Genomic DNA, 25447 nt, shown 5'->3' on the forward strand with positions numbered 1-25447 from the left:
AATAATAATAATAATAATAATAATAATAATAATAATAATAATAATAATAAACATGAGCCAGTTGACTATGCCCTGACATGATATGAATGGAAAGTGTGAGGCTATGTGTGGCTGTTCCAAAATTCTTGCCCCATATTGGAGATGGGAAACTTTCCCTCCAGATGGTTTGGCCTAAAACCTCCATCAACCATTGGTAAGGAATTGTTGGAGACATTGTCCAAAATATATAAAGGGCCAAAGATTCCCCATTCTTTTTCCTGTTCCTAAAACTGAATACATTTTAAAATCTGTTGTTGTTGCTGTTGTTACATGTCTTCAAGTTATTTCTGACTTATGGCAACCCTAAGGTGAACCTGTCATGTGATTTTCTTGGCAAGTTTCTTCAGAGGGGGTTTGCCATTGCAATCCTCTAAGGCTGAGAGTGTGTGACTTGTCCAAGGTCATCCAGTGAGTTTCATGGCTGAGCTGGGATTTGAACCTTGGTCTCCCAATGTTCCAGCCCATTATTCAAACCATTACTCTCATCTTTTCTCAAAAACAGCAAGAAAATGTCCAGAATCAAAGCATTCATCATCGTGTAATAAGACACGGGTTGGCCGGTGTCCCATGCCATCCTCAGAAAGCTGACAGACTTTGGATGTCATGCTCATGAAGAGAGTAAACATGAGATGTGTCAAGAGAGTTCCCCTGCTGGCTGCCCCATCTTGACTGCTGTAAGATAATGGGCAGTCAGTGCTGTCAAGCCAGGCTGGAAGTAGAGAATAGACCAGTGTGGTACCAGGAATCTGTCAAAGCCTTTCTCCCAGTGGGGAATCCTGCTAAGCACCACAGGGCCTGAAAAGTCCACACAACTCAGTTCATTTTCTTGTTGTCATTCATTTTCTGCATAAAGCAGAGCAGTATGTCTAAATTGATCTGAGTGTAGACCCTACAACATCCAGCTGGTGTTTCTCATAAGTGGAGCCTGGCTAACAATAAAGGGAGATATAGTCTAAGGGGTCATCTTGCTGCTGTTGTGTGTGTTCACGATGTTTCCGACTTATGACAACCCTAAGGTGAACCTGTTATGAGGTTTTCTTGGCCAGATTTGTTCAGAGAAGGTTTGCTATTGCTTTTCCTTGAGGCCGAGAGAATGTGACTTGCCCAGGGTCACCCAGTGGGTTTCATGGTCAAATGGTGAATGGGCCCTTGGTCCACCGAGTTGTAGTTCAACACTCAAACTTCTATGCCATGCATGGCCCATCCTACAGAAACCTGGGATTTTCAGTTTTATGAGGCACCAGCACAGTTTGGCAGAGAAGACTAAAGACCTTGTAAAACTGCATATCCCACTATTCAATAGAATAGGGTTGAACTGCATTATTTCCACAGTGTAGATGCACCCTAAAACATCTGGAGGGCCAAAGTTTCCCACCCATGTCCTAGATGATAGATTAAGGTCAATTGTAGGCAATAACCTACTATCGGGATCAGCAAGAGAAACTGCACTTTTAAATCAGTGGTGGCTTGAAACGGGTCAAAGCTTCATCTGTACCAAGTGTAAAAGAGACATGCCCTAATGGTTATGATCAAACTTCATTTCTATGAGATATAGAGTAAAAAGTGAGTTTGACAAGAAGATGGCTCGGTATTATTGGAGCTCCCTGTCTGTGGGTGTGAAATGGGAAAGATAAATCTTTAGTTTAAATGGATTTCCACAAGGCCACCAAATATAGGCACTGTTTTCCTGAGAACAGTACAGTACAGAAGGTCATGGATGGAATAAAAGAACATTCTTAGCTTGGGGCAGGGTCAGCCCTACCATTAGGCAGAGCGAGGCTGTGGGAAGGCAGAGCAGTGGCAAGGTTTCAGAGAAATTTAGCTCTTCATTGCATTTCTGTCCTTTTGAGGGGACAGCAGAATACATCTGAAAACAGCGAGAAAAGGCACAAGCTTTTATGAGGATGGCAAGATAAATTTAATAACATCAGTCATGATCATCAGCACCAGCATCATCTTCTCAAAATGTCCTAAGAATGCGTTCTAGCTGCTAAAATAACAAGAAAAAAAAAGTACCTATTTCATGGAGAAAAGAATCTGGAAAAATAACAAGAAAGAGTAATGTTTGTTATATAGAGGAAATTTTACTTGCAAAAGGAATGTTGATATGGCCTTGTTACCTGTAAACATAGCATGTTCAGCACATGCACACACATTCAGCACCTCATAAATTAGCCTGCTGTTTTCAGATGCAGTGAAGGATGCTAGCCTCTCACCAGTGCCAAAGAAAGAGTCAGTTACCAATTGAACCAGTTTGTGTGTGTGGAATTGGAGAGTGAGAGGAAGGGGTAAGGGATGCCATCATACTTTTGGCCCCAGGCGGTCAAATATCTGGGACCAGCCTTCCTTAGAAATCACAGACAGGCCCAGCTATTTTTGATATTAGCATTTTTATTCAGCTCTAGCAGGAGATTAACATAAATTTCTCCGGTATTATCAGTAAAAGCCAGCCGTATTATTATCTCTTGAGTAAGCAGAATCTCTATCTCCAAATCCTCTTTCTAAACACACCTAACTGAGTATAATTATTAGAAAGGGGCATAGTGTGTTTAAGCCAAGGAGGAAACAGAACAAAACATAAAATGTGGGTGTATGAGACCTTCCTTTGACAAATGAATGCGATCCGGCCAAGTGAACAATGCTTGGCAAAACTTGTCTGGAAATTTCTTCCAAATGGATGGACTCTTCTCCCTATATAATTTTCCTGCAACAGATAAGGAGGATCATTTAAAGAGAGAGAGAAAGAAAGAGAGAGAGAGAGAGAGAAATAGTCATCATTCAAGAATTCAATTGTAGGTGAAAACAATAGCTTCCAAATGTGCAGCACTGCAATTTATTTTACCAGTAGTGAGTCTTTGGAAGCACCATACATGCAGCACAGAATGAGATGACCAAAAGATAAGCACAGCTTCTAAGATTCCATCAGCCAGAGCTTTGACTCCTGCTTCATTCAAGGGTTCAGTTCAAAGAGCTGGTTATTCCATCAGTGTTTGCTCAACATTTCTTTTTAGAACAATAGAAATGTTGCTTCAACTTTAGCTGCCCCAGAATCAGAATACCCAAAGGATCATGTCCATATGAATCTCTGCTAGAACTCAGAAAGGCCCTAAAGTAATTGTGTAACTTTTTGCAGTCCCCAAAAGTAACCCACTGATGATATTATAAAGAAATTTAGGTCCTCATTGCATTTATTAATACTTCTTTCCTATTGGGGAGACAGTGGAATACATCTAAAAACAGTGAGGAAAAGGCACATGCTCTTATGAGGGTGGGCATAATAAATTTAATAATATGAATCATGACCATCCACATCAGCAGCATCTCAAAATGCTGCTAAAATAGTAAGAAAAAAGGAGTAAATGTTACCCACTGCATGGAGAAAGGAACTTGGAAAAATAACTAGCAGGAGTAATATGTTATACTGGGAAATTTTATTTGCAAAAGGGATGTTATATGGTCTTGAACATAGCATGTTAAACCAAGTCAAGAGCCCTGGTGGTGAAGTGGTTAAATGCCTGTACTGCAGCCACTCACTCACAAACCATAAGGTTGCGGGTTCAATGCCAATGAAAGCCTCAAGCTCGACTCAGGCTTGCATCCTTCTGAGGTCGGTAAAAAGAGTACCCAGCTTGTTGGGGGCAATTAACTTACACTTTGTAAATCGCTTAGGGAGTGCTTAAGTGCACTGATAAGCAGTATAGAAGTGTACTTGCTATTGCTATTGTGATATCTTAACTTCCTGTGATACATGAGAGTCTTTCCATTTATGAGAGCTTTCTCCCCTGATAATAAAGGATTAAATGTGGGAGGAGATAAAGTTACATTTTAATGAGGGTCACTGTGACGAGATAGCAGTTGACAACAGGTGACGAAATAACAGTTGTCCAACGGGATGGCCAGTTGGGCAGAAGTGCAAACTTTGAGATGGTTCTGAACAGAGGTTATAAAAAGCTGGGGAGGTTTTTTAAACTAAAGGCCTGAACAGACAGGCCAAAATAAAGCTGCTTCAGGTCAGTTTGGAGGTATGCTGTTTAAATGACACATGCATCTTAAGAGGCCCAAAGCTAGACCAAAGCTGTGCTTCAGTCCTTAGGAGTGGAGTATGGCTTTGGTGCAGGTTCCGGCCTCTTAGGACGCATGCTTCATTTAAACAGCACACTTCTAAAGTGGCCCGAAGCAGCTTTATTTGGGCCTGTCTGTTCAGGCCCTTAGGAACATCTGGAGTGGAGTCTCCATGGGAGAAGGCTGGTGCAGGGTAACCAGAAGTCATAACTGCAAAGGAGAACAAGGCACTGCAAAATGTAGGGCATTCAAGAAAAATGGAGGGCATTACAAAATAAAAGCCAAAAACACTAATGTAAATATAAATTCATGCTTCTTAGTCATGCTCAAAATGGAGGACATTTTCGAATTCCTCCTGGACAGATGACTGAAATGTAGGATATATGGAGGACATCTGGTCACCCCGGACTGTTGGAGCTGGACCATAGAGGTTTTCAGCCAATCCCATGAACACCAAGGTTTACAAATCCCATTTGTTCTGTGAGTAGCATCAGAGAACATATTAGTTAGTTGCGTTACAGTCTTTTGATTCTTTTCTTGATTTGCCTATTGTATCTTGTAATCGCTAAATATGCCTGGGGAAAAGGTATCCCTCACATAAGAGATATCATTTTGTTATGGAGATTTATTTATTTATTTATTTAGAATACAACAGTTTTCTTGGAAGTACTCCCTCTCTCACACTCTTTTTTCATGTACCTTTTGCTCAGTTTCATCGCCTCTCCAGGGTTGGTGGGGAGGAAAGTCTCTGCAGTATTAGAGATGGAAAGTAACCCAAAGTAACTTACTACTGAGTTACAAGAAAAAAGGGAGACTAATTTAGTAGGCGGTGGCAGCTTAGTTCATTTAAAGGTGGTCTCAGGGGGTCTCATCCTATTCAGCAGAAGTGGGAGGGGAACTCAGAGATCCATCACACTTTCAAGGTGTGATTTCTCCCACTCCCTAAGAGCATCACAAGAGATCCTGTTGTATGTCTGACCAGTATGTGACCTTCTTTGGCAGAAACAACAGAGAGGATCTTCTCACCTAAACTTTATAGTGCCCTGTCTCACAGGACCAATTGGCCTCCCTCTCTTATCATACCCTTCAACTGTCCTGATGTGGCAGAGACAGTTGTGTTTAATCTCCTGCCACTGCATTTTCCAGCTGCCTTTAAAACATTTCAGTTTGTCTCTCCTCCTCCCACTTTATCTCTGGCTCACTTCAACTGCTGCAAACTGATGGGCCATTCAGACTGCCTTTTGTACCAAATTGTAACCCAGATTAAAAGTGGGAAGTTCCCATTGGCACTGGTTTAAACACATCAGAATTAAGGTCTTGCACACCCAATCCAGGGCAAATCCCCTTTAGAGCGGTTTTTCCGAAAGTGGATTATTTCCAGTGTCTTTTAGGAAAACCCATTTCTTCCCTGCTGCCGGCAAATGTGAACTTGGCCCCCCTGGTCATGATTGGGTCAAGTTCAGGGGAGGGATTTAGGTCAGAGGGTGGGCAGTGGGTGGAACATGCCTCCCCTCTCGCACCAGTCGCTTTGCAAGTGGCATTTTTTTTAAAGTTATTTTTTTGTGTGTGTGACAGAATATGCGAATGCTTGTGTTCCCTTTTAAATTTGGCAAATTGACACAATGTGTGAATGCTTTTGCTGCATATGTGTATGTAAGGAGAGATGGCATTCTGGGGTGGCAATTAGAGGGAAAGCAAAGAAAGACGATGCAGAGATGGCATTCTGAGGTGGCCTCCCCTGCAAGCGACATTTTTTATTATTGTTGTTGTTGTTGTTGTTGTTGTTGTGACAGATTATGCACATGTTTTGGGCCGGAAGGGAAGGGAAGAGGCTGGCATGGGGGGGGGGGAGGCAAGGGCTTTGGAGGTGGCATTGGGCTTGAAGGGAAGGGAAGAGGTTCCAAAGAGAAAGAAATGCTGGGCTGGAAGCGAAGGGGAAGCTAGAGGCTGGCATTCAGAGGGAAGGCTGTGGAAACCCATGACTTTGGGGGAGTCACACTCTCTCAGCCTCAGGGGATAGGCAATGGCAAATCTCTTCAGAACCAATCTTGCCAAGAAAACCCCAGGATGGGGTCGTTTTAGGGTTGCCATAATCTGTAATGACCCAAATACAACACACGAACACACCTGGAGGTTTTTAAATTTGACAAGTTGACAGAATATGCGCACACTGCCGCCAGTTTTTTTTTTAAAGGAGGGGGGAAAGCATCCATTTGGTTGGCCAATGGTTGTAAGATATGTCACCTTTGACGAAAGAGAAAGTAAATTTGATTGACAACAAAGGAGGCTCCATTTTAAAGCAGTACTGCAAATGTGAATTTCAGAGGGGCAGATTGCATCGATCAAGGTAAAAGATAGTGGAAACTTCTTTCCGAGCAACCCTAACCCTAATGAGTGAGTGGGAATGAGGGCTGAGTTTAAAGTGCAAAAGTATTTCAACTCAGTTAACTCAGCAGGAGGGAGAGGATAAGAGCGGCAGAATCTTGCCATTTCCCAGTTGAATCAGGCAAAAGTAAACTGCTGCCGCTTCTCCTCTTCTAGCTTGCGAGTTCTTCTTCTTGAATAATGTCTACTATCTTGACTGCACTCCAATGTTGCTTGGCCAGATATGTCCTGATTTCCACCTGTGAAATGTTAGAGGATATGCCAAATGCCACCTGCACCTAAAGAACTTTTGTCTTTGTTGGATTTCTTCTTGCTGGATGTTTTATATGTTACTTATTATACATGGCATTATATATAACTTATCAAAGTACTGTAATGTGTAATAAAAAGTAGCAAAAATATGCATATAGCAAAAATATTAAAATAATTTAAAATTTATACACAGAGAGAGAGAGAGGGAGAGTGACCAGCAATACTTTTGATCAACAGAATTAATCTGGGAAAGCCTGCCCCGGATGAAGAAAAACCTCTGTGTAAACCATGCTCACAAGATAAGCCTGTACTAGGTAAATATTTGAAAATTTACCTTTTTGGATTATACTACCCAAAATTCTCCAGTCAGCATGGCCATTATGCCAACATTATTTATTTATTTATTTATTTATTTATTTATTATGGTACGGTATTTATACCCCGTCCTTCATCCCTAAAGGCTATCAGAGCAGCTACATCAGTTGAGCAAGCAATAAACCCCTGGACGTTTCTAAGCTTTGCGCTTAAACAGCCAAATTCCTTCCAAGATTTCCTTTTTTAAAAAGTGGCCTACAAAGATAAAGTTTATAAGCAGGCAAACAATGCCCTCTTATGACATTGACTAGTTGATGGAAGTGATTTACTTCACTTGATTCATGGTGGAAATACTTCTGAAAGACAGAGGACTGAAAGAAAAAAGGAGAAAGGTGCCAAAAAGATGGCTTTTCTTCTTCTTTTTATTCTGAAATAGATAATCATACTTACGTTTTTGAAAAGAGGACTGAAAGGTTTGTTTTACTGTTCACATTTGAAAAGGCAGAGAAATGTTTCTCATTGCTTACCATATGGCACAGAGATTATGGATACACATTCATGCAATGCAATGTGGGTTCCCACTTGGTTATCTCTGTCTCAGATGTTCACACAACTTTAACTTTTAACAATATCCTGGCTACCGGATGAACAAGGCAGAGTTTAGGACCCAGGGATTATTTTTGTGTGTTATGGTTTTTTTTCCTTTTTCTTTTTGGCTTGCAGCCTGTGACAGCTGACCGAAAATCAATGAAGTGTACTTTAAGAAGCTTCACAGTGGTGCAAGATAAGGCTCAAAAGCTATTCTCCCTGCTCCCAGCTTATTAACCCTCATGGTTTAGAATTATTTTGCTGTAACTCCTTTCACAGATGGAAATGGCTTGCCTATGAAAACCAAGAAATCCAGTGAGAGATGTGGCCGTGATAATGGGGGTGCTAGATGTTATTACAGTCTCTCTTCTCCTTTGTGTTCACAGTTCAGGTAAGTGCAATTTTTTCAAGTTAAAAATGGAGGGGGGGGATGTGACAGATCTTTGACTGCTTGCAAACCACACAGTGATGTATGTGCAAAAATTAAGCTACTGGATCTCACTTATTTGACATACTTATGCGCATGTGAGTGTGCACTTTTGCACACACGGACATATATACAGAGAGCGCTATATACACTTACATACATAAACATGCACCCATTAAGCGATACTTGATAGCCACTTCAGTACTGCTGTCTTGTATTTCATCTTCCAAGTATCTTCTTTTTGAGAAGAATTCTGTTAATTGTGACATTACGATCTCCACTTTCATTTTAGCACATAACGCATAATAAAAACAACTGGAGTATGCTATTAATTTATTTCACAAAGTCGGTATACATAGTGCATTGCTGAGAAACATCAGCAAAAGACAAATCTCTACCTAAAGTAGCTCACAGTCTTGCAGTGCAATCCTATCCTATGCTTGACTACTCAGAAGCAAGTCCTATTGAGTTGCATCCTAAATTTGGATGAAGGAGGAAGAAAGGCAGTGAAAAGGAGAAGGCGAGACAAGGGTAATGAAGGATAGATAGAAGTAAATACAATTCAAGAGTCATCGTTGCTTTCTTCTCAAAGCCCCCAACTGTCATTGATGAAATGTTTGTGAGTGAGAAGGGTTTGCTTTTCATTAAGGAGATCTTTGCAGGTTAGTAGAAACACCTAGCTTTAACAAGAAATTGTAAAACTAAAAGATTGTATGTACAGCGCTGTGTAAATTTACAGCGCTTTATAAATAAAGGTTAATAATAATAATAATAATAATAATAAAACATTATAAGCACCAGTTTTTCTCTTTTACAGAGTGCCCCTTATGAATGTTTATGCTACATGTGAGTTCAGCTCCCAAAACTTCCCAAAGTGTTCGCTATTTGCTTTTAATTCCTTTCTTTCTCCTCCTTTCCACCACATTTCCCCTAAAAGTCTGGAAGAATATAATACTGTTTGTTATTCCCCCTTGCGCATTAGGAAGCCCCAAAAGCAGACATTTACAAATTTAATTGGCTTGTGAGGAAGAGAGCACTAAATGCTTACAGAGCAATCCTCTGTGAGTTTTTATTGTTGTGTGCCTCCAAGTCTTTTTGATTTATGGCAAGCCTAAAGTGAACCTATCATAGGGTTTTCATGGTATGTTTCTTCACAGAGGCATTATCATTGCCATCCTCTGAGGCTGAGAGAATGTAACTTGCCCAAGATCACCCTGTGGGTTTTTGTGCTTGAGCAGGGAATCGAACTCTGGCCTCCAGAGTCATAGTCCAACACTCAGACCACCATTTCCCCCCCATATGGATGGATGCAGGTTGAATTGACAGATCAGGAACATCCCAGACCATGAGATTTCAGGGCCAAAACCTGAGTTCTGGGAACATGGGCTGTCAATGTCCTTAGACATAATACATCAATCACAATTGCTCAGCGCATGTAATTCAAATAATAAACACCAAGTCTAGCAAATGTGAAAATATTTTTCTGGTTGGTAAAATCAAGTTTTCTAAGCTCTGCATTGAAAGGGGGACAGATTTCTGCTGCTTTGTTTTTACCTTTATAAACATTACTTTTAAGAGCACATTGAAGTACATGTTGTTTTCCACATTAAACTCTCCATAGTAGCTGCTGTCATGCAACTACACTAACAAGGGACCAAGAACAGATGTGTGTAATTTTAAAGGCTGTGCTCTGACTCTGAGATTTCTCCCTCAGGCCTGAAAACTGGAAAAGAGGATCCAGAACCTGAGATTCTGGCGCTGGATAGACAGGCCCTATGGGGTGCTGTTGTGATGTGTGAGGGGCGGTGCTTCCAGATGCTACTCGCTCCTCGCACGTGACGAGGGCGTCAAAATGGTGGCACCCTGTACATATGGGCGCCACCATTTTGATGTAACGGACGTGTAGCGTCCGCACATCCCGGCACCTTTGTCATGCTGCAAGTGCGCCATTGGTGCCTTGCAGCATCACAGTGGCACCAGAGAAAGAACCCGCTTTTTGCTGTGCGAGGGAGCCGCGCGGTTTGTCCGCTGCGGCTCCTTCGCGCAGCAAACCAGGGTGGCGGCAGGCCACCCTTTTTGGGAGGTCTGTATCCTGCCCTAGGAACCCTAGAAGCATGGGATCTATGGGGACCCACATGGGGGCCACATGTGATCCACAGTCTGTGTTGTCCACCAGTGGTCTAAAATGCCTAGCTACAAAATACAACACATAAAAATTCAAGAAGTGTCAGAAAACCCCCTGAGTTTGGAATTCTAAATATATATTTTTCTGAGTAAAACCCGTTGAACTTAGTGGGACATGTCTATGAATAAACATGCAAAAGATTGTGTTTGCACATTTTTCTAGGCATATACTAGAGGCAACATTGTTATGTGCCTTCAAGTCATTTTTAACTTATATCACAGGGCTTTCTTGGCAAAATTTGTTCATAGGCTGCCATCTGAGGCTGAAAGTGTGTGACTGGCCCAAGATCACCCTGTGGGTTTCCATGCTGGAGTGGGGATTTGAACCCTGGTCTTCCAGGGTCCTTGTCCAACACTCAAACTACTATAACACACTGGTTCTCATAGTGACAACACTTCACAGTTATTGTGCATTTTTAATGACTTCAAACACCTCTCATACTCATACATTATCCCTTATTTCCAGAAAACCTGTAAGTATGTCAGTATTATGTAGTCAGCCTGAGGGAGAGACTGAAGCAGATAAATAATGACTTTTCTCAGCCTCCTAGTGAGGTAGTGGCAGAGGTGAGATTTGAGCTGTGGGTGCAATTTCAGTAAATTCTGGAAATGATCAATAAGTCATTGGTGGAGGGTGATTTTTGGTTCTTTCCAAACATAGACAACCCACATGGCTGCCATTAATGGGAGCTGGAAGTGACATCCCAGAAAACAGAAGTCACTTCAGGCAATTTTGAGGGCAATTGTTTTTGTTTGGTTTTGGGTACTCCTCCATGAAATTAGAAAGCAAATCTACCCCCTCTTTTTGGCCACTTTTAAAAAAACAATTGATAAAAGAAATGTTGGCGCATTGGTTGGGGACTGGGGAAGGGCAAGGGTTGCATGGAATTGGCATCTAGGCCCCACATTGTCTACTCTTGATCTGCAATATCAGAGACAACATCCCTCCGAATATAAGTTCCTGGGAAACACATCCTTGCAATCATAACCTGCTTCTGAGCTTTCCATATGGATCTAGCCACGGAGGAAACAAATTACTGAATATATAGGTCTTTGGTATAATCTGGACAACTTCTTATATTTTTTTCAATGTAGGGTGGAAATAAATTCTAATTACTATTAGTATTACTATTATTAACATTTGCACGTTTGCTAATTATAGCAGTTCTGCTTTTTCTGCTGGGAAATCCACTCAGGTAAAGACTCACTGCAAAAGGGGTTGCAGTTCTCTCAACGAACAGCATATGTTGTACCATCAGATAGAAGTTTTAAGAGAATTAATGGATCTGCCCTTCTGGCTTATTAAACAATATCCATTAGCACAATACCACAGTCTTTTTCCATGTCAGACATTCTGGTGTGGTGAATAGCACAGTGGGGTAATAATTTCATGACAGACAGGTTTATCCATGTATATAACACTGGATTTTTAATAGTCATTTGTAAAATTCTGGAGAAAACATTGCAGATGACATTATTAGCCTACTGCTTACTACCAAGCTAAAAACCTTCCTTGAACTCCATTTTAGATTTCAGTTTAAGGCAGGACACTGCCAGCACTGAATAGCTATTCTCGGACCCACTCAATGTTAAAGTCTGTGAAACAGAAGAGAATGTTAAGGGCATTTATTGTCATTTCTCTATCTTTTTTGTGCCTCTTAATTATTAAAACACTGTTATCAGCACAGGACAGTCATCTTTTTTCTCTTCTCTCCCCCATCAATTTATTTTTTAACCAAAGGATTAGTGCCTTGGGGATGCTTCTCTAATACATTTAATACGTTTTTTAAAAATTATCCAACTCTGTACAATTATTACATCAAATGACATAATTCAAACACATTTCTTCATTTTATATGGCTTATGAGATAAGCTCTCTTTTCCTGGCCTCATTTTTCTTTACACCATTTAATCCTGATCCAGTTTGGAATCATAAAATTATACCCAAGTACTTCCATACCAGCTTTGGATATAATTAGCCATACTAGTATTCTTTCAAATACCAAATGCACTAGACCTAGTATTTGCTATTCATAATGTTGTGGCATAATGGATTCTGCCAAAACTGAACCATGCATGTTACAATTGGAGCATATTCTTAGATCACTTAGGTTGCTGCCACACTGAAGAATTAAAGCAGTTTCACACCACTTTAACTGTCATTCTATGAGATTTTGGTATTTGTAGTTTGTTGTGGCACCAGAGAGCTCTCTGTCAGAGAATGCTAAATATGTCACAAAACTGCAAGTCCCAGAATTCCACAGCACTGAGCCATGACAGTTAAAGTGGTTTTAAACTGCATTAATTCTGCAGTGTAGATGCATCCTTAGTTTACCTCATGGGGGTTTAGAAACGAGACATTCATCCTGTCCAATACTTTAAAAATGTTACTTATTCATTGGGGTTTTATGATTAATACATCAGTTACTACTTATGAGCACTCAATAATACAATGAAGAACTAATGCTAGTGTTATGTTGTTGTGTGCTTTCAAATCATTTCCAACTTATGGTGACCCTAAGGCAACTCTATCATGGGGTCTTCTTGGCCAGTTTCTTCAGAGGAGGTTTGCCATTACCATCCTCTGAGGCTGAGAGAGTGGGACTTGCCCAAAGTCACCCGGTAGGTTTCCATGACCAAGCTGGGATTTGAACTCTAATCTTGAGTGTCCTAGTAGTATGTTTATACCTGTAATTAAAAAAACTAAAAAAGGTCACCACACGTACAATCCTTTCCCCAAATAAATAAGGTTATGCAATTAAAAATGTTTATATTGATCTCATTAGAACTAAAAAAAGTTCTATCTGTTACTATCTTTAAAAAAACACCACCACCAATGTGTTATATGAGTAATGTTACTTTTAATATGTTACTTCCAACCTCTGACTGTACCAATACTCAGATATGGATGACTGCAGCATGTTGCTATATTCATCCTGCTTGGAAGTAACTTTCCAGGCTTAGATCAGTGATGTGTAAGTGTTCCTTAGAGCAGGGGAAGTGCTCCATCATGCACAGCTGAACAGTTGTGTATTAGGGAATTTAGGCAAGTGCAACCAGGATCACCTCCTGTTTTTTCCCCTCTTCTATACACCTGCTTGACGTAGAGGCAGCATTACGATGTGGTTTGAAATACTATATAAGAATTGAGAAATCCTTTCCCTTTCCCTTTAGCAAAAGTTGCTTCTAGCTGGAAATAGCAAAAGAAACAGATTATGTTTTGGACAAGTACTCTGAGAAAAATCTGTCAAAATTCTATTTGTCATGGGCAGGTCTTACGTGTTTTCCGCATTTACCGGTTTGACAGAAGGGGGGTACCCTGTTTGTATAGGTACCCCCCTTCTGTCAAACCGGTTGTCCACTTATACTTTTGCTTTAATTCCAAGACAGTGAACCACCATTTTAATTCCCACAGTGCCCTATTCTTCATGCCTGCAATAGCAATTAAATCACAAGTATTTTAAACTGCCCTTACATGCATTTTCTTCAGGGACTTTATCACACGGGGAAAATCGGGGGTTTAAACAGCGATTATCCCATGAAAATTGTGCAATCGTGATTAACATTTTCACACACATCACGATTCAAGAGTCATTATCCCAGGAATAAACAGGCAACAAACAGCAACAAATCATTCATGGGATTTCCCCGTGAATGGTTTGTTGCTGTTTATTGCCTGTTTATTCCTGGAATAATAGCACTTTAATCACGACATCATGTTTGTGATTGAGCGATTTTCATGGGATAATTGCTGTTTAACCCCCTGATGTTCCCCGTGTGATAAAGTCCCAGGTCACACATGGTGCAGTTCTTTCCAATGGGATTAGTAAAGGAAGATCCATGACACTGCCACCCTGTTGGTCCCCCCCCCCCCAATCTGTCTTATTGGTTGAAAAGCAGACTTTTGCCTCATGTTTTGATTTTACTCGGTGGTACAAGTATCTCTGTATTGATCCACATTTTCCCTCTTCTCTCCCCCCCCCCCTCCAATTCAGCTTTTACTGTGTTCAGCTCATTTGCTGAGAATGAAGATGCTCTTTTGCGGCACTTATTTCATGGGTATCAGAAGTGGATCAGACCGGTGAGACATTCCAATGATACCATAAAGGTGTACTTTGGATTGAAGATCTCCCAACTGGTAGATGTGGTAGGTCTTTCATCTAATCCAGAAGCTGCTGCTTCTTCCATCAGGGCTGAATTAGGCCAGGGCCAGAGACAACAAGTCTGTGAAGGTTCTCTACAGTCCCCTCTACTCCTGCTGAGGTGGATGAGACCCCTTGAGACCACATGATTTTATTTAAAAACAAACCTTGCTGCTGCCACCCCCAATGCATTGGGACATTGCCAAGGATCTCACTCGTATTTGCAAACCCAGTCAGGAACTGACCAAGCTAAGGTACCCAAAGAAGAGTGCAAAGAGGCAGAGTACTTTAAAGAAAAGTACATGAAGGACCAACTTGTCCTCCAGGCACAAACAGAAAAAAGTGTACGTTACAGAGTACAACCATTTCATTCAAACCAGTAAATCAAATCAAAATCCTGATGCCACTGATATGTTCATGGTACAAGAACCTGACCTTACCTGACCTTACTCACAGCTCAGGTAGGATTTTTAGTCCTTGATGTTTCTGGATAACTGGGAGCCTGGACTCCATTGTCCAGCTCCACCAGCTTCCTCATGGCCTGCCTCATGAGAGTCAGAGACAAAAGCAAGGTAACTCATGAACAGACAAAAGCCTCATGTTGCATCCAGGCTTTGAAAAACCCGTCTCTCAGAAGCATCTCAAAGGTTTGCGCTTTCCCTCAACTGCCAATATCCTTGGACAGGTGCCATTTCATCATCTGTGATGTAAAACCTCATTAAAATGCATCTCCTCCCAGTGGCATCACTGGGGTTCAGAGTGCACAGGGTGACAGCCCAAAGAGGGGTGACACCCAGTCCTCCCCTCACCTCTGCTGCGGCTCGATTTTCCTTGGCTCTTTGCTGCGGCCCAGCTCTTTGCTGCCACTTGGTTCTGCCTTGAGGAAAACTGAGCTGTGGCAGGGAGGTGTAGGGGGAGCACGTGCTTGGCCCACCTGAGCCTGCCTGCCACCTCCTTCTGAAAGCCCTGCCCCTTCTGTTTCCAAATCCCACCCTGCCCTCAGTGACACCATAGTCTGGGATGCCACTGCCCCCAGTCCTCTTCCTGCTGACCTTACCAAAAAGCATTGAGACAGAAATGGTTCCCACCCAACTTCTTCGAAATGAGGGCAATGCCTCCAATAAGAATTCTGCCCCCTCCCCCAATACATTTCCCCTCTAGTACCCAATGTTAGCATTGCAGAGAGTGAGACACTGAAAATGGTTCACATCTAGAATGCTTACATTTGCTTGTGTTTGCATTCCCTTGGGAACTTTGCCTGCCTCCTTTTCTTTGGATGCCTAAACTGTATTTTGTATGCTCCCTAAAGTACCACCTCCCTGAATGCAATCCACTCTCCTTCCCTTTGTAACAGTTGCCTTCTCTCAGGCTGCATCCGCACTGGGGAAATAATTCAGTTTGACTCCACTTTAACTGTCCTGGCTCAGTGCTATGGAATTCTGGGAATTGTAGTGTCGTGAGACATTGAGCCTTCTCTGCCAGAGAGTTCTGGTGCCTCAGCAAACTAATAACTTATTGTTATTATTATTTTGTAGTGCTTTGTTCTCTATTATTATTATTATTATTATTATTATTGAAATATTATGCAGCCTCTGTTCTTGAAGGAGTACCGGAAGCAAATGGAGCCAAATTGCAGCGCAGCATCATGGGAAATGTGGGACCTTGGAGGTTTGGGGGGGGTGTACCAGAATGGAAGCAAAGTTGCATTCCACACCAGACCAATTTGGATTGAAATCAAAGTGAGCTTGGAAACAATTTTTGTGAATTTGTTTGTTACCGAATTCACAAAAATCAGGAGTCACTTTGGATTAACTGTAGATCCACCTCGGAATGACGTCCTATAGAAAGCAATCATGTGAAATAATACACCATGTTTTAATGTGACTTCGCATGGTTGGACCCACAGTGGCTTCAGATCAGAGCTGCAAAACCCTCGGTGTGATAAGGGCCAAATACTCATCTGAAGCTTTAAATGACTGAAATGCTAGGACTTTGTGGACTGAAAGGATGGACAGAATTATTATTGGGTAACCATGCCACCATCCCCTCTCCCATATTTTCCAATGTACAGCTAGGCCTAGTAACCTTAGGATGGGGGTAAAGAGAACAGAGCTTGTGCAGGGAAGGAAAGGAGATTTACTGTTACAACAACTAAAAGAAAAAAAGAACAGTGGCAGGAACACTTGCAATGCTCAGTGAAGCCCCTGCCCAGCCAGATCCGGAGACATTATACTGTTTGTCACTTGCAGAGGGCAATGCTGCTCACCCCTATTCCTTTCTTTGCTTAAGGAAGACCTAGTTGTCAGCACAGTTGGCCCTAGATAGCTCATGTGGTTCTTACCAGCCCTGGGCTTTGAGGTTTCAAGAACTGGAATCCCTGATAACCATGCTGAAAGACAAAACAGAACAGCTGGGTTCCTTTCAATCATGCAGCTATAAAAGGCTCAAGAATAGCTCCCAGGGGTTATAACTCAAGCGGAAGAGCTGGCTTAGTGATTTCTAAGTAGGTCTATACTTCTCTTCTCACCATTAAATGCAAATGGCAATGTTAGCCACAGTAAGTGTATCCTTAAGGGACTGCGGCTCTTGTAGCACCTTTGAGACTAACTGTGCATCTGAGGAAGTAGACCAAGTCTACAAAAGTGTATGCAACAATTTCTTTCACACAGTCTCAAAGGTGCTACAAGATTCCTTTGAATACTGATATACCAGACTAACACAGCTACATTTCTGAATGAAGGGATTAGATAGTTTATGTAACAGCTATCTGATAGGAATTCTTCTGGATGCCCTGTACAATTTTGAAAGAATTGTTTTCTCTTAGGCTGAGGGGGATGTTGGGAGGTTTTGTTTTCTTCAGAAGTCAAATTACTAAGCTATCTAAGCTTCAAGAAAGTTGTTAAAACAGATCTCTTCCGGCAGGTCTTCCCAGAATAAACTACTCGGCCATGTAAATACCTCCCCCCCCCACATAGATGTGATGATTCTGCCCGCCGTTATTGTTTTAATTGTAATTGTCTTTATGTAATTGTAATTGTTTAATTCTCTTTTTAAGGGGGCAATATTTTGTATATATTGTTGTATTATTTTTAATATTGTAAGCCACTTTGATTGTTTTGACAAAAAGCGGGGTAGAAATAAAAGTTTTATTTATTTTATTTTATTAGAAGAAATTGACGAGGTCTGCTTCTCTTTATACCTACCTCTCCATAGGATGAGAAGAATCAGCTGATGACAACTAATGTGTGGCTGAAACAGGTAAAATATAAATGGCACTGTATAATTTTAAACAGTTTTGTCGTGAATGTCTTTGTCACGAGTCTGGTATTTTGATGATGTCTGTAAAGATTTAATAACTGTATGGAGACAGAGGTTCCCAAACCCATTAAAGTGGTGTCAAACTGGATTATTTTCTGCAGTATGGATGCAGCCTCTGTCTTGACTGCTGTGCTATTTGAGCTTCTTTGAGCAGCCTTCACCAATACAGTACTTCCCAGATGTGTTGGACTACAGCAGCAACCAAGGATGTCCATTGCTTGCTGGAGATAGAGTTGAAGCAGGGCTAGAGTCTGAGAGATGGGAAAATGTCAACCGCTTCCCTGAAATTTCAGTTGGTGTTTTCTTAAGCCATTGTGCATTTTTACATATGAAGATAAAGGGGGACACAGACAGACAGGCAATATTCTACTACCAAATGTTTCAGTAAGAAAGCAGCCTACTTCTGCCCTACAGTGACTGAATTGGGAAACATGTGACACTTCCAACTGTTATGAAAATGAAAATGCCTAATCTAAAGCTACCTTAAATAATGTCAATAGAATAACACTGAATAACTGAATTATGTTACAGTTTATCTCAAGGCTTACTTCACTTCAGACAGTGTGTTGTATTTACTTTTCAATAGGACAGTAACCTTCGATTCCGTTGGAAGATAACACTGCAAACCACTACAGAATAGGAATCACAATACTGTACTTCAATACTGCTATTATGCTATGAATTGAAAATAAGCCCTACACGCACACACATATACTTACTCTTCAAAATATACAAAAGCAGAAGCAATAGGCCTAGGAAAGCAATAGGCCTAGGGAAAAAGCATAAGAAAAATGATATATGTGGTATGATATGGTGTGTGTCAGTGGCGTCCCCCACCCCAGTGTCACCTGCTGCACACTCAGCCCTCTCCTTTGCTGTTGCAGCAGAGATCTCATAAGAAGGTCTCTGCTGCAGCAGCAAAGCTGGGAGGGCACAACTGGGTGTCACCTGATGCAGGTCGCACCCCTGTACCCACCTGGCGATGCCACTGGTGTGTGTTTGGCTTTCTAACAGAATACTCTTCCTTGATCTATCTTTCAGTAACTGTCTTGGGTGATCAGTAATCATGAGACATGATTTGTAGTGGGGTATCAGAACAGTACAATAACACAATTGTAGCTTTCTGGTTGTGTGTGTGTGTGTGTGTGTGTGTGTGTGTGTGAGAGAGAGAGAGAGAGAGGAGATTATCTCATGGGGGTAAGAAACAGGAGAAAAGTATTATGCTCCAGTCATGTTTGCACGATTGCAGGAACATTTTCACACAACGTTGTGCACATACTGTACTTGTCCCGTTATTAAAGTGTCATGCTAGTGCAACTCCTGATTAACAACAATAATATTAATGGCTTGCCAATAGCGCTTCATTAGCGCTATCACCAATGTGTGAATGGCACATTTCAATAGCGCTACTTGGAGTCCATGATTAAACCTTCCAGTAATAAATTGAATCCCCCAGTTCCCCAGTGTGCCATTCGGCAGAATCACTTCCTGTGTCACACTTGTGAGTCCCAAGAGAGTTCCTTAGCGGCAAGAGAAAAACGGGACACCAATGCTAAAAGCTGCTGATGTGCGGAATGTGAAAGCACTGTTTTACCATTTGTGGGTTGTTAATGCCCCATTATTGTGACACTGTGTGAAAGTAAAGGTTGCTATTTCACCATTGTATCATTATTGCTAAATAATGTTAGAATAGTGCTATTAAACTGTAGATAGTCCTCATGTGATAATTTGATGAGAGAGAGAGAGAGAGAGAGAGAGAGAGAGAGAGAGTGTTGTGTGTGTGTGTGTGTGTCTGTCTGTCTGTCTGTCTGTCTGTTTTGGATGTGTAGATGTTCACTGGCAAGACCACTGTATCATGGGAAAGAAGAGGGAGTGCAGAGGATATGGTAAAGACTGTTTTTAAAATCCAAATGCAAAAAGGGAAATATAAAAACTAAGGCCACTGAACTAGCCTTAGTTCATTTGTCTTCTTGTTAGCTTTCCAATGTGAAAGTCTTTTTCAAGTGCAGTGATGTGTGCCAATAGGCTTGTGTGATAAGGCTCTAGGTAATAAAGCCTGCACACCGCACTCCCACATTTCTGGCTGTAGGCTTGCTGAGTTGGAGATAAGATGGGCCACTGAAAAAACCCGCTTTCTGAATGACTTGTATTGCAGGATCAGGCATGTAAAAGTGCCTTTTGCTTAGCTTTTGGCAAAGCAGGCCAAAGCAGACCTTGGGGACTATTAATTTTCTCTTGGAGGGCACAGGAGTGATTGGCAGTATAATAAGTCAACACAGAAAGACGTAAAGAAAACCAACAACCCAACGATGACTAACTGTACCTTATTCCTGTGTTACATGGGTGCACAGTCTGAAGCCCTTGGCTGCAGGTTGTGCTGCTCTGTTTCTTTTTTCCCAGTTGGGCTGCTGTAGGGTGGTCAAGTGCAAAACAGGTCAAAGCTCCTGTCAGTGGCATCACTACTCCAGGGTAGTAACCCATGGTGTTACCCCATAGATCTCCTGTGATTGAGGTGCAGATAAGGAAGAGGGTCTCACTCTGGGGGACCCAGCATCCTACTACCACCGCAGCCAACATAACAAAGATGAGATGCCCCCCTCAGCTAGCACCATTTTTTAAATGACAGATCTCCACCCTCAAAGAAAGAGGAAGAAACAGCAAACAGTCTGCTCCATATGGAACAACAGTGGAAAGGAGCCACATAGATGGGGAAGGGGAGGCTGCAGGAGGGAGGAGCTGAGAGAAAGTTATGTGGGTTTACCCCCTGTTCTCACCCCCTGCAAAAGGGAGCAGAAAACACCCCCTTTCTTTCTGGGGAAGGTGTCTTGGGATGCCTCATTGCTTCCCAGTGTCACCCCCTCTGATAGTGTCACCTAGTGCAGTCTGCACCCCTCTCCCTTTGTTCGTGATGCCACTAGCTCCTGTTCTGGAGACCTGATGATAAATGAGAGAGGCTTTCAGCAGGCTTTGGCTTACCTTCTTTGGCAAACCACAGTCCTAGGAATGTCTAGGTTCATATACTGAGAAGAATTTTTGGCACAGGATAGAACCATACTTAGTACTTTTTGTTAACATGTTTGTATTTTGATCTATATTGAAGGATCTAAGGTGTGTGGGGGTATAAAGTGAAACTCTGATTTAAAAACAAATTTGAACTATTTAAATTTAAAGCAATACAAAATAATTTAGCAAATCTTAAAATATATGTTTTAAAAATTAAACATGGAACCAGTGAACAATTAAAACAGTTCAAGTATTTACTTGCAGTACTCTGTCGCGCTCTTTCCTATCTTCTGAGGCTAATGATGTGGGTGAACTCACCTATACAGAAGGGCATACAAACAAATTCAGAAGGCTTGGAGAAAGTGGCATAAGGAAAAGTAGTGGAAAGGATTAAGCATGCATCACTTGCTTGCAGACTGTAATTGATTATTAGTATCTGAAGCGTATAAGCATCAAAGAGGAGGAAGAATATTTTAGTACATCATACAGAGCAGCTTAACTAGGACTCACTAAATGAAATTAAGAAGCTAAATGTCCAACTATACATGATGTGCAAATCTGTGATACAGAGCAGCAATATGGCTTTAAAAATATCATTTGAAGGTGGAGATTTAAGTGGAGAGGAACTGAGGGAGGGAGACTTAACCCTTTCCCCAACGTAATTTCTGTACTCCAGATTGTACCCCAAGTATCTTCTGCCTGCCTCCCCATGTGGTTCAAAATGTAAGCCCTGTGTTTCCACTTTTCATTCTCCAGGGGTCTATGTACTAAGGGGCAAAGCAGGCAGCCCCAAAGGAGTGCCTTGCCTTTGAGTGCCAAATTGGGGCTGCAGCAACTGCACGCCGCGGCCCCAATCTGGCATTTTTCTGGCTCCAAAAGAAGCAGCAAAAAGCCACTCCTTTTGGGAGCGGAAAAAGGGCACCTTTGCTGTGGTAGTGCCACTTTTCAGAACTCTTTTTGGCATGTGGTGTCTGAACAAGATGTCAAAGGAGCATCCTAACGCTGCCCGCTGTGCAGTCAGGTGGGTGGTGTGATGGCAGCTTGGGGGTGGAGTCAGGGCGTGTGGCTGCCATGCCCCCACTCCACCCCAATGCTGGCTCTTTTTGACAGTCTGTTTAGTCTCTTAGGTGGGATACAGACTGCCCAAAAAGGGCGGTCTGCCAGCGCCTCCTTTTCCGCCAGCGGGAAGCCACAGCGGATAAACTGTGTGGTTTCCTGCCAGCAAAAAAAGAACTCGCAAAAAGCAGGTTCTTTTTCTGGCACACTTGTGATGCCTGAGTGCACCAATGGCGCACTCGTGACATCACAAGTGCGCCGTGATGTGCGGATGCTAAGCATCCATCGCGCCAAAATGGAGGTGCCCGTGTAGACAGGACGCTGCCATTTTGACACTGCTAGTACGTATTAGGGTTAGGGAGTATCTGCATGGTGTGTGTTCCCTAACCCTAGTACCACTGCTGGCATGCCACATTTTGCCCATCTGTACTGGGCCAAAGCTATCTTCTTCCTGCCCTCCCAATCATTATTGTACCAGGTCTCACCCTCCAATCTGCTCTGCATCCTCCTTCTGGCTAGAAGCAAGTAGGCTAGATTAACTGTTCCTTATCTGATGTCCCCCGAAGAAAGAAGAATTCCCTCATTTTACTTTGATCTGGGATCATCTCCTTTAGTTAAGATTTGTGTGTGTTGTATGTGTGTGTTGCAGTGGGAAGCTGTGAGCAACTGTGGTTTGTACTTCATGCACAGTGCTTAATGACATCACCAGAAACTGTACCTAGGTCTCAAGTTTTGATCCAGGAACTTAAGGCCTAAGATGATCCCAAACTGGCAATCTTTCTTTTTTTTAAAAATGTGTGTATTGGGGAGGGATCTTTTGTGAGTGTGTTATAAGCAGAAGAATGGTGGGTGGGTGGAAATGGGTTCTGACGAACATTTAAGACAGTGGGGCATGGGATTTATTTGTAAATAAAGGGGGGAAATCCAAAGAAAAGGGCAAAGCTACCAAGGGAAAGCAAACACAGCAAATGTAAATAAATGAGTAACTCTTTTATATCACACAGTTATATCACTTAACTGCCTTGAATGCATCTTGTGGAATCCTGGGGTCTGTAGTTTGATGAGGCACTAGAGCTCTTCAGATCAGAATTGTAAACTGCAAATCCCAGGATTCTCCAGGACAGAACCACGACGGTTAAAGTGAAATAATACTGTTATAATTCTGTAGTGTGAAAGGGCCCCTGGCTATTTCTCATCTTTCACTGTTTGTCTTGCAAGCTGCTGTTTGTCCTGCTGCTGAAGCAAGCAAAAGAGGTGTACGTATTTAATTCTATTTCATTTTTGCAATGCATGATACAAGTGCAATGCAAAGAGAGGGTTGTTTGAAAAATCCCTAGCTACTCAAAATGGCGTGTGCTGGAGATGCAAAGAGGGACTTGGCTTTTGTAAGAGCTCTGTGCCTGAATTCTCTACAAGAAGATGCTTTCATTGCTGGCATTGATTTTAGGTAGCACACTTGTTCTTCGTTTGCCTTCCCAGGGGGCAACCTAAAAACGTATAAATAATACATATAAATGGAGAGGCACTCTCTCTTCTTTCTATTACTGTAAGCAAGTTGCCATGCTGAGATAGTTTGACTCACGCGCTGCAGTATGAAGGCAACATTAGCCTGTCAGATGACCAGGGAAAAGAAAGCAATTTGGCCAGCTGTTGTTTTGCTTTAAGGGCAGCTAAATCTCTAGAAATAAACACAGGAGACTTTGGACGAGGCAGAAATAATTATTATCTTCTGCGAATGTTTGCAGAGATCAAGCTGCTTTTAAAGGCACCTTCAACACGCACACACTTGCAACTCTTAATGCAACACCTCCTTGTCCTCAAAAGCCCCATTGCATTGGTGGATTTCTGTGCCTTACAGTTTGTGAAGGGAGCTGCAGTTAACACTGCTTGTTTCCCAAAGGTCAAGTTTGTCTTTGTAATAGAGTGGTCTAAAAAAGCATTTAAAAAAGCATAAAAAACCATCTGGTACACAAGCACCATCCAGATGCATTTGGGCTACAACAACACAGTCCTTCAGATATTTCAAGAGGAAGTCCCAGCAGACTGGAGGAGGGCAAACATTGTCCCCATTTTTAAAAAGAGAAAAAAAAGAGGATCCCAACAATTATCGTCCAGTTAGTCTGACATCAATACCAGGAAAGATTCTGGAGCAAATCATTAAACAGAGAGTCTGTGAACATTTAGAAGGCAATGCCATAATCACAAAAAGTCAACATGGGTTTCAGAGAAACAAGTCATGCCAGATAAATCTGATCTCTTTCTTTGATAAAATTACCAGCTTGGTAGATGAAGGGAATGCTGTGGATATAGTATATCTAGATTTCAGTAAGGCCCTTGACAAGGTTTCCCATGACATTCTTGCAAACAAGCTTGTAAAATGTGGGCTAGACAAAGTAACTGTTAAATGGATCTGTAATTGGTTGACTGGCCGAACCCAAAGGGTGCTCAACAATGGCTCTTTTTCAGCCTGGAGAGAAGTGACCAGTGGGGTCCCACGGGGCTCTGTCCTGGGCCCAGTGGTATTCAACATCTTTATCAATGACCTGGATGACAGAATTGGGAGCATACTTATCAAATTTGCAGATGACACCAAATTAGGAGGAATAGCTAATACTCCAGAGGACAGGATCAAAATTCAATATGACCTGAATAATTAGAAAGCTGGGCCAAAACTAACAAAATGAAATTCAACACAGATATAGGATGGGGGACACCTGGATGAATGAGACTACATGTGAAAGGGATCTAGGAGTCCAATCAGACCACAAGTTGAACATGAGTCAACAGTGTGATGTGGCAGCTAAAAAGGCCAATGCAATTTTAGGCTGCATCAATAAAAGTATAATGTCTTGATCAAGGAAAGTAATAGTGTCAATGTGTTCTGTTTTGTTCAGACCCCACCTAGAATATTGTGTCCAGGTTGGCACCACAATTCAAAAAAGACATTGAGAAACTGGAACATCTCCAAAGGAGGGTGATTAAAATGGGGAAGGGTCTGGAAACCATATCCTATGAGGAACGACTCAGGGAGCTGGAGATGTTTAGCCTGGAGAAGAGAAGGTTATGAGGTGATATGATAGTCCTGTTTAAATACTTGAAGGGATGTCATATTCAGGAGGGAACAAGTTTGTTTTCTGCTGCTCCAGAGAACAGGACCCGGAGCAATGGATGCAAGCTACAGGAAAAGAGATTCCACCTCAACATTAGGAGGAGCTTCCTGACAATAAGGGCTGTTCAACAGTGGAACACACTCCTTCCTTGGAGAGTTGTGGAGTCTCCCTCCTTGGAGGTCTTTAAGCAGAGGCTGGATGGCCATCTGTCGGGGATGCTTTGATTTAGATTTCCTGCATGGCAGGGGGTTGGACTGGATGGCCCTTCTGGCCTCTTCTAACTCTACGATTCTATGATTCTATGATAAATTCTAGTGATACAGCTTCTTGGGGTTTGTTAAGTTTTGCCTATTGTTGGCTGCATCCACACTGCAGAAATAATCCAGTTTGATGCTGCTTTAACTGGTGTGGCACAATGCTGTGAAATTCTGGGAATTGTAGTTTATTGTGGCACCAAAGATCTCTGACAGAGAAGGTAAAATGTATCACAAAACTATAAATCTCAGAATTCTGTACCATTGAATGGCAGTTAAAGTGGTATCAAACTGGATTGTTTCTGCAGTGTT

General features: G+C 41.9%; 1 protein-coding gene across 3 annotated transcripts in view; it reads left to right on the plus strand.

The window, feature by feature from the left end:
- The window catches only part of CHRNB3 (cholinergic receptor nicotinic beta 3 subunit), a 62995-nt gene that overhangs the window by 30210 nt on the left and 7338 nt on the right, over window positions 1–25447 (plus strand). For 2 of the 3 annotated variants that reach the window (XM_042449221.1, XM_042449222.1), the window contains exons 2-4: window positions 7921–8032; window positions 14248–14399; window positions 17608–17652. In XM_042449221.1, the coding sequence (XP_042305155.1) occupies window positions 7978–8032; window positions 14248–14399; window positions 17608–17652 (252 nt within the window). In that variant the 5' untranslated portion in view covers window positions 7921–7977. The remainder of the gene's footprint in view (window positions 1–7920; window positions 8033–14247; window positions 14400–17607; window positions 17653–25447) is intronic. The other variant, XM_042449223.1, reaches the window with a different exon arrangement.

This window comes from Sceloporus undulatus, chromosome 2, assembly GCF_019175285.1.
Source record: "Sceloporus undulatus isolate JIND9_A2432 ecotype Alabama chromosome 2, SceUnd_v1.1, whole genome shotgun sequence".
Lineage (NCBI taxonomy): Eukaryota > Metazoa > Chordata > Lepidosauria > Squamata > Phrynosomatidae > Sceloporus > Sceloporus undulatus.